The sequence below is a fragment of the Morone saxatilis genome, unplaced genomic scaffold (genome assembly GCF_004916995.1).
Source record: "Morone saxatilis isolate NCDOM2014 unplaced genomic scaffold, NCSU_SB_2.0 Contig17, whole genome shotgun sequence".
Classification (NCBI taxonomy): Eukaryota; Metazoa; Chordata; class Actinopteri; family Moronidae; genus Morone; species Morone saxatilis.
The window spans coordinates 25669269-25678237 of NW_023339729.1; the positions used below are offsets into that span (position 1 = coordinate 25669269).

At 43.1% G+C, this 8969-nt stretch overlaps 1 protein-coding gene across 1 annotated transcript; it reads left to right on the plus strand.

Annotated features, from left to right (window-relative positions):
* The first annotated feature begins 850 nt into the window (after positions 1-850).
* On the plus strand, positions 851-4978 carry LOC118326965 (myosin heavy chain, fast skeletal muscle-like). Its single transcript, XM_035660128.1, is given in 16 exon segments — positions 851-901; positions 1075-1201; positions 1288-1406; positions 1496-1692; positions 1787-1970; positions 2285-2450; positions 2542-2666; positions 2905-3213; positions 3298-3501; positions 3592-3717; positions 3806-3930; positions 3932-3965; positions 4215-4319; positions 4405-4500; positions 4591-4740; positions 4961-4978. Coding segments are annotated over 16 exon segments (2136 nt in total).
* Positions 4979-8969: the final 3991 nt, after the last annotated feature.

Here is an 8969-nt window from a genome sequence, read left to right on the forward strand (position 1 = left end):
CTTCTCCTTCTCAGCTTCTGCTGAACGCTTGCCAGCGTTGGTCGATCTGCTCTTTCCAGCTTCCGCACACTGTCGGGCCTGCTTCTTGGCGGAGAAGCTGCTGGCGGTTGTTCCATGCTGCAGTTGGTCGGACTCTTCAAGATCACGCGCAGCTTCTTGAAACTCAGCTTCACGCTTTTTTCATCTCGATCTGGAGCAGCCGTTGCCTCCACCGGCTTCCTCAAGCCTCTCGCTGATCTCCTTCAAGCTCCCTGGAGAGGTCAGCCCTCATGCTTCTCAACCTTAGCACGAGCGGCCCTCTCAGCCTCAATCTCCTCTTCCAGCTCCTCAATACGAGCCTAAATTTGATGATTGATGATTTTAGAATTTGATAATTGGAATATAATGTTTTTCTATAACTGGAAGGCATCTAATCTGTAATGTGTTGTTGAATATGTCACCTGGAGCTCCTTGATTTCTTCTTCTGAAGTTGTGCACCAAGAGACTGTCATCCTCAATCTTGCCTGAGAGCTAGGCTTGATCTCCAAAATTCTTTCCTTGATGGGATATCAAGAAGTGTTCAGTGTCACTGTTTGTACTGTTGTAAGACTAATTAATAACCTAAAACAAACAAAAATCTTACTTCTTGAATTTTTTCCCTCAGATTGCTGTTTGTAATTCTCTAGAATCCATTATGGATTCCTGGGCCGTTTCAGATCTCCCTCAACTTCCTCTTTGCCCTCTCAGTCCATGCGGAGCTTCTTCTTTTGCATTCCAGTGATCCCTCGAGCTCATTACATGACAGTTAATGATAGCTGATTTTTAGGAATTTAAAGACAAGAGCATCAACTCTCTCTTTAGCGAGTACAAGATGGAGATTGATGACCTCTCCAGCAACATGGAGGCTGTTGCTAAAGCAAAGGTGAGGGGTTTAAGTTTTAGCTCTCTACCCTCAAGTTTAAAGATTCTTACAAATAATTTCTCTTTAGATGAGGGCAGTAATTAGGTTAGGATCCAAGAATTGTACCAAACAAATCTTGAAAAGTGTTTGTATTACTTAATATATAGTAAATATAGCACATTTATTTCTCATAGGGCAACTTGGAGAAAATGTGCCGTACTCTTGAGGACCAACTGAGTGAACTCAAATCCAAAAATGATGAGAATGTCCGCCAGTTGAATGACATTAACACACAGAAGGCCAGACTGCAGACGGAGAATGGTGAGTGCACCCGTACACCTGTAAAGAAAAGCACTCTGTGGGTAGGTTCATCCCTTTCACAAAGTAATTTATACATTGTTACTTAGGTGAGTTTTCCCGCCAGCTGGAAGAGAAGGAAGCTCTTGTTTCCCAGTTGACCAGGGGCAAGCAGGCCTACACTCAGCAGATTGAAGAGCTTAAGAGGCATGTTGAGGAGGAAGTTAAGGTATGAAAACAAACATCTTGTGGAAGAAGGTTTTATGGTACCTCTAGTCCCTATTTTCAATTAATAGGGTCTCTTGTCATTCTCAACAGGCCAAGAATGCCCTGGCCCATTCTGTTCAGTCCGCTCGCCATGACTGCGATCTGCTCAGAGAGCAGTTTGAGGAGGAGCAGGAGGCCAAGGCTGAGCTGCAGCGAGGAATGTCCAAGGCCAACAGTGAGGTGGCTCAATGGAGAGCTAAATATGAGACTGATGCTATCCAGCGCACAGAGGAGCTGGAGGAGGCAAAGTTAGTAAAAGCTTTCTACTGTTCAATAAACATTTTATTTATTTGATTTTAATACACTTGTAAGTAAAAATACAACCTTGCTTGTTCACTACAGGAAAAAGCTGGCCCAGCGCCTTCAGGAGGCTGAGGAACAGATTGAGGCAGTGAATTCCAAGTGTGCTTCTTTGGAGAAAACCAAGCAGAGGCTCCAGAGTGAGGTGGAGGACCTCATGATTGATGTGGAGAGAGCCAATGGGCTGGCTGCCAACTTGGACAAGAAGCAGAGGAACTTTGACAAGGTAACTGTTTGGAAAAAGGCAGGCACTCAAACACTTCAACATTGCTGTACGTATGTACGCTGTATTTTTAGAAACACCAGCGTCCAAAAACTGAACCTGCTAGGGGTGTTTGGTGACATCGGAGTGGTTATTTTTAGAGAATTATTTCACAACTTTTATTGTATATTATCTGAGGTCCATACCTCCTGGATTATGAATAACATCCATTTCAAGCACTGGTAAGGACTCTTAGTACATGGGGAGTTCACTCTAGCAGGTGAGCTACCTGGATGGCCTGCAAGGTTGTAATTTCTTACTCGTCTATATAATTCTAGGTCTTGGCAGAATGGAAGCAGAAGTATGAGGAGAGCCAGGCAGAGCTGGAGGGAGCTCAGAAGGAGGCTCGTTCTCTCAGCACTGAGCTCTTCAAGATGAAGAACTCTTATGAGGAGGCTCTGGATCACCTGGAGACCATGAAGCGTGAAAACAAGAACCTCCAACGTATGTGAACTTTCATACTTTATACATAGATACACAATATTGATTGTATACACTTAACGGCGTTATTTGTTTTGCTTTGGTTTCTCTGCAGAGGAGATCTCAGATCTGACTGAACAGATTGGTGAGACTGGCAAGAGCATCCATGAGCTGGAGAAGGCCAAGAAGACTGTGGAGACTGAGAAGTCTGAAATTCAGACCGCGTTGGAGGAAGCTGAGGTATACAGAGACGTCAGGAGTCATAAAAACCACCCAGCCATTCTTATGTTGGTCTAATCTAACTTGTATAATGAGAATAGGCATGCATATTTTTTAATTATGACTTTAGAAGTTTTGTTGAGGGAAAAAAATTTAAAAAATGAAAAAACTGTTAGTATTTTCAGCTTCTATAAAATCAAATGTGATATGTTTAGAGGAAATCTGGAGTTATTAACTTTTAGAATTTGATCCCACCAAGGGTACACTGGAGCATGAGGAGGCCAAGATTCTCCGTGTTCAGCTTGAGCTCAACCAGATCAAAGGTGAGGTTGACAGGAAGCTGGCAGAGAAGGATGAGGAGATGGAGCAGATCAAGAGGAACAGCCAGAGGGTGATCGACTCCATGCAGAGCACTCTGGATTCTGAGGTCAGGAGCAGGAACGATGCCCTGAGAATCAAGAAGAAGATGGAGGGAGACCTAAATGAGATGGAGATTCAGCTGAGCCATGCCAACAGGCAGGCTGCTGAGGCCCAGAAACAACTGAGGAATGTCCAGGGACAGCTCAAGGTGAGGTTTATATGATCATTTACTTAAAAAGCAAAAAGACAAAGTGTACAGACGGTTCATTGCTTTTTCTTCTTTTGTTGTCAGGATGCTCAGCTGCACCTTGATGAGGCTATTAGAGGCCAGGAGGACATGAAGGAGCAGGTCGCCATGGTGGAGCGCAGAAATGGTCTGATGGTGGCTGAGATTGAGGAGCTGAGAGCTGCTCTGGAACAGACAGAGAGAGGACGCAAAGTGGCTGAGCAGGAGTTGGTTGATGCCAGTGAGCGCGTCGGACTGCTTCACTCACAGGTGTGTCGTCTGTTACACACAAGAGAATACGTCCTCTGAGTTATCTAAATCCTTTATTAAATATCTGTTCTTTTAAATACCATCATTCAGAACACAAGCCTTATGAACACCAAGAAGAAGCTTGAGGCTGACCTTGTCCAGGTTCAGGGTGAAGTGGATGATACTGTTCAGGAAGCAAGAAATGCTGAGGAGAAAGCCAAGAAGGCTATCACTGATGTGGGTTTACAACAATGTGGTCTAACTTGTATGTGTTCAATACATTTTTTCAGAACAAACTTGAATTAGACGCAATTTATCGTTCCAGGCCGCCATGATGGCAGAGGAGCTGAAGAAGGAGCAGGACACCAGTGCTCACCTGGAGAGGATGAAGAAGAACCTGGAAGTCACAGTCAAGGACCTGCAGCACCGTCTGGATGAGGCTGAGAACCTNNGGCAAGAAGCAGCTCCAGAAACTTGAGTCAAGGGTAAGCTCTGTACACAGAAACTCACAATAAAGTGCTGTGGGGATGACATCGCCCTGGTTCCTTCCACAAAAAGCCAATGAGATTTTTCCATTGGCGAGGGAAGTGGAGGTGCTAAAATGCCTACTCGGTTCTGGGTTGTAGGACTCTACATATTACACTCTCACTATGCGGAATAAAGTCTACTTTTATCAGAGCTTGCTTATATTTTTTTGCATAATACCGATATATAACTTTATCATTACTATTCAGGTGCGTGAGCTGGAAACTGAAGTTGAAGCTGAGCAAAGACGTGGAGCCGACGCCGTTAAAGGAGTCCGCAAATATGAAAGAAAAGTGAAGGAGCTGACGTACCAGGTAATTCCTACTGAGAAAAACAATACCCTAAATGTTCTTTAATTGTCTATACTTCGTCACTTACTATAACCCTGAATGTGTACAGACTGAGGAGGACAAGAAGAATGTGACCAGACTTCAGGATCTGGTGGACAAGCTGCAGCTCAAAGTCAAAGCTTACAAGAGACAGGCTGAGGAGGCTGTAAGCTACATAATGTCACACATGATTTACAGTTGACTGCATAAAAACATCGCTATTAACTGTCCTGTAACTACGCCCAACACTTCACAGGAAGAGCAGGCCAACGGCCACATGTCCAGGCTGAGAAAGGTTCAGCATGAGCTGGAGGAAGCTCAGGAGCGCGCCGACATCGCAGAGTCGCAGGTCAACAAGCTGAGAGCCAAGAGCCGGGAGGCTGGAAAGGTATCTTTTGCTGATTGTGTGATCACAAGAGCAATCGCATTAGCATTAGAAGTCAGAAGGATTTGATGCTGTGCTCTTTCATTGTTAACAGTGTAAATCAATATAGCGCTTTGAATAGTACCCAAATCAGTTTATTTTTGAGTTTCCACATGAAAAAATAAACTTACTTTTTACATCACATTCTACATTTTACATTATAATTTTGTTATGCTAATTTGCATTCTTCACTCTTTTTTAGGGCGAGCCTGCTGAGTAAGAGTCGTCATTCAGTTGAGGTCTTTCAACAGATTTCATAAAATATGAATCAGCGGGTCCTGGACTCTTTTCAATAAAGATGATAATCACTATCCTGAATCCTGTCGTTTTCTTTCTGCGACTGATCTGTTTGGTTGCACAGAGAAATTAATCATCAGGACATATCGGTTATACCGAGCATTATTTGGTCAGCCTACTAAAATGTTTAATTGTTGGAGTAGGTCACTGCAAATGCAACCGTCAAAGTACATCCACTAAAGGTGTTTGTTTTTTCCAACAGTATGGAAAGGTTCCCCACAGAGACATACCTTTTCTTTAACCAGAAACAACCATTGAATCACTTGGTTCAAAGCCACCAGACTCCACTGTAAAGCCTCCAGAGGCAAACTGTGATTTTGGGCTGCATATGTATTTCCTGAAGAAAATGTTTGCTATTGCTGCATCTGCTGCTCCGGCTGCTCAGCGTCCCAGCTTCAGAAAGAGTCCCAGCATAAAGAATTTACTTCTAGATACAACCCAGAACTAATTAATACTGCATTAAAAGATATGATGGGATTTTATTGATAGTGGAGCTATTGGTGCTACGCTTCAACGTGTCGCAGGCCTACAACTGTGTGACTGTGTTGTAAGAACAGTCTGTAGTACGAGTGCAAATCTACATCTGGAAAAGTTTCAAAATAAAGATTCGCCCTCTTGAAAGTTTAGTTTTTCCCAACATATTCGCACCAGATCACAAACACAAGGTTTTAATCCACCAAGAGAACAGCAACAAATCTGAGACTCTCAGACTCTGTAAAGGAGCGCTGCACTTGGTAAGAAGGAAAACTGAAACACAAAATAAGAGGACTCAAAAAACACAAACACATCTTCTCTTATTTTGGTTCGTATCCACGGATTTCTGGGATTCACAGAGGTTTTTTAACAAGAGTGCTCGTACCAAGATAAGAACAAAACATATAGTTTCCACAGTCCACAAACTGTTCGTCCAACAGACAGAAAAATACGTTTAAAATTTTAGAACAAAAAAGGCTAATAAACACACAGTCAGCCACAAGCCTCCAATTTAAGCTCTAGTGGGATTCATCATTCAGCACGTACAATCGTTTAAAACCTTTTTTATTAGATTTAAAGCTTTCAAACACGGAGTTTCAACCTTTTTTCCAAAAATATGAGATGGCCCCATAAAGGAGGAGAGTCTGGTGGTAAAAGCAGCGAGAGGATTAAAGGAGTGAAAATACAGTAGGGTTGGTGTAGTTCTTCCAACATGGCCGCCTGTAAACAACAATATAAACAGTGTTGTTGTCACTACTATCTGTCCTCATACCTGACCATGCCGCTGTCCTTCAGGGAGGACGGTTCGGTGCCGTTCACCATGGGTTCGGGTTTCTTCTCTGAGGGTTTGTCTCCTGATTCTCCGGTCAGACCGAGCAGCGCTCTCACTCTCTGAGACTTCACATCCAGGATGGTGTCAGTGTATCCGACCTCCTGCAGGTACCTGAGGGTGGACACAGGTGGACACAGGTGGTCAGAGGATCTCACTCCAGTGCACATTCCCACAGTTAGAATCACAGCAGCACATCTATCATATTTATAACTTGTAAAAAGTAATAAAAAGTCCTGTGACAAAGACAAATAAGTGACAAGATGCAGTTATTTGTTGACGTCCTCTGACAGAGACAAACAGGCCCTGAACCTCCCTCTTCTTTCTGTTTTCCAGCCTCTTGCTGCAGTGTTGGTGCCTTGCTGTACCCGCTGAGCTGCACAAAACCACAATTATACCGATAGGACAGCTTCCTTAAAGGGCAATGCCTCAAAGGTTAGGAGTTTCATCTCTTATTTTATCTGTTAGAAATGTTAGAATGTGCTTTTAATTTGGTGAGACTGACATATTAGAGCACTGGTTCCCAACCTTTTCTATCATTTAGTAAACTGACGACCTCTGACTTTCATATTATATTCAAAACTGCACAATGAACCCAAACAGTGAGCTCAGTAACTGCAGGAAGTTTGTAGAAAATTTGTGATTTGGATGAATTTAGTGCAGATTATTTCCTATTTTAGGGAACTTTTTATACAATAAAAATAAAAACAAAGTGTCACTTCCATCAATTAGTTTCGTGGTAATTTCGAGACTCGGATTGTAACAGTCTGACGTGCTGCAAATACAATACATAGGTGCAAAGATTTGACTGTCCAAATGTGAGTTGACCCGGGGTGTTCTCAGCTCACAATTCAAATCAACAAATGACCAACCAACCAAAAACGGTATAATTTCTGAATTTGAATCCTTAAGAAGTTTACTCCTTCTGCCTCATTCAAAAATACAAAATCTAGAAATATGTGTTTTTTTTCTGCTGGACACAAGATGTCTCCTCCTGTACTGTAAAGTCCATCCTCAGTGTCTGAGCACTGCTGGATCTCACTGTAGAAGTTTGATACTGGACCAGGTTGACTTCCTAAAAACTATCTGTGATGTCACGAATCATGCTCGTAGGCCCTGCCCCTTAAAATAAGATCAGAGAAACTTTCCACTGTCAGCAGATGAATGTGAAAACATCCTTCTAGAGTCAAACTCTACACAGACATCATTCAAACATCATTCAGACATGACTCTGTAGGAAGAGGAAGAACCAATAGAGGTTGGAACTGTACTGTACCTTCAGCCCCGGACTCCAGCAGGACCCTGCTGACCTGAGAGCAGCAGAGTTTAACGGAGAGGTTTTATCCTCAGAGGACGGACGGAGGTTTTATTCTGAACAACATCCAGAGTGTTTGTTCACACAGAGACAGAGGGAGGGAGGAAGGTCGGCCTCCCTCCCTCCCTCTGTACCAGCCTCTCCGATCGCAGGAGGCATCGACGCCTCCGCACAATCCTCCATTCACTGTCACCACACACACACACACACACACATTGTGCACTGCCACTGCTTCCTTAAAGGAGCCCTTTTCTATCAATGAGTATTACACATTTGATTCACATTATATTCATTAATAACAATAACAATAACAATAACAGGAGAGAACAGCTGATAAACTAAACAATGAACACAAACAGTGAACACAATAACTTATTTCAGAGATTAGTTTCACTGATAGCTTTTGTACAATTTTCAGTCTGTATTTTGTATTTTTAACCTTTTTAACAATCATAACGACTTAATAGGCGTCTTTTTGGGATAAATACAGTTGTTTTTCTCATTGTTCTATCAGCTCTTTGGTTGTTTTTTAATGCAGGACGAGGCTGTTATGAATATAACTTGTGTTCAGGTCTTTCCATCCTCGCCCAGCTCCGGCACGGCGCTGATGCCACTCTCCTACTCAAAGCTCCTGTGCTACCAGTATAAACCCAACACTCCCCCGGCAGTTACTTTACTGTCCATCAAGGAATTCTGTAAATCACTGAGAGTTGAGGAGGAGCAGTCGGAGGACGTCAGAGGGAAAACCAGATACTTTTTCTCCATAAAATCAGTCCCATAGTGTTACACACTTGTTCCGACCCGGAGCCAAAAGTTACACAGTGCAAGAATAAAGAGGAGGCATTGATTCTGTTACAGTCAGTGACGCTGTTATATGTTGCTTTAAACGATGTAATGGAGTATTTTAACAGTGTGATATTGGTACTTCTACTTAATTAGATTAGAATTCCTCCACCACTGCTGGCTCCAACTGGTCTCAGTGGATTAGTGTTTGATTCCCATTAGAAGTGTTAATCTCCATTAAGAAGATCTGACACACACACACACACATACACACACATACACACACACGCTGTGAGAGTATAAACTGTGTGTGTGTGTGTGTGTAAACTCACTGTGCAGGTCGTGAGCCCGGCGTCCTCAGAAGCCACCCGCAGTCCGTTTTCTAACGTGGTCACCTTGGTTTCAGGAACATTTAGAGTCACCTGCTGAGCAGCCTGGGTAGCCAACAGTCTGCGTGGTCCAGCTGTGAGCTACAGACAGACAGACAGCTACAGACAGACAGCTACAGACAGA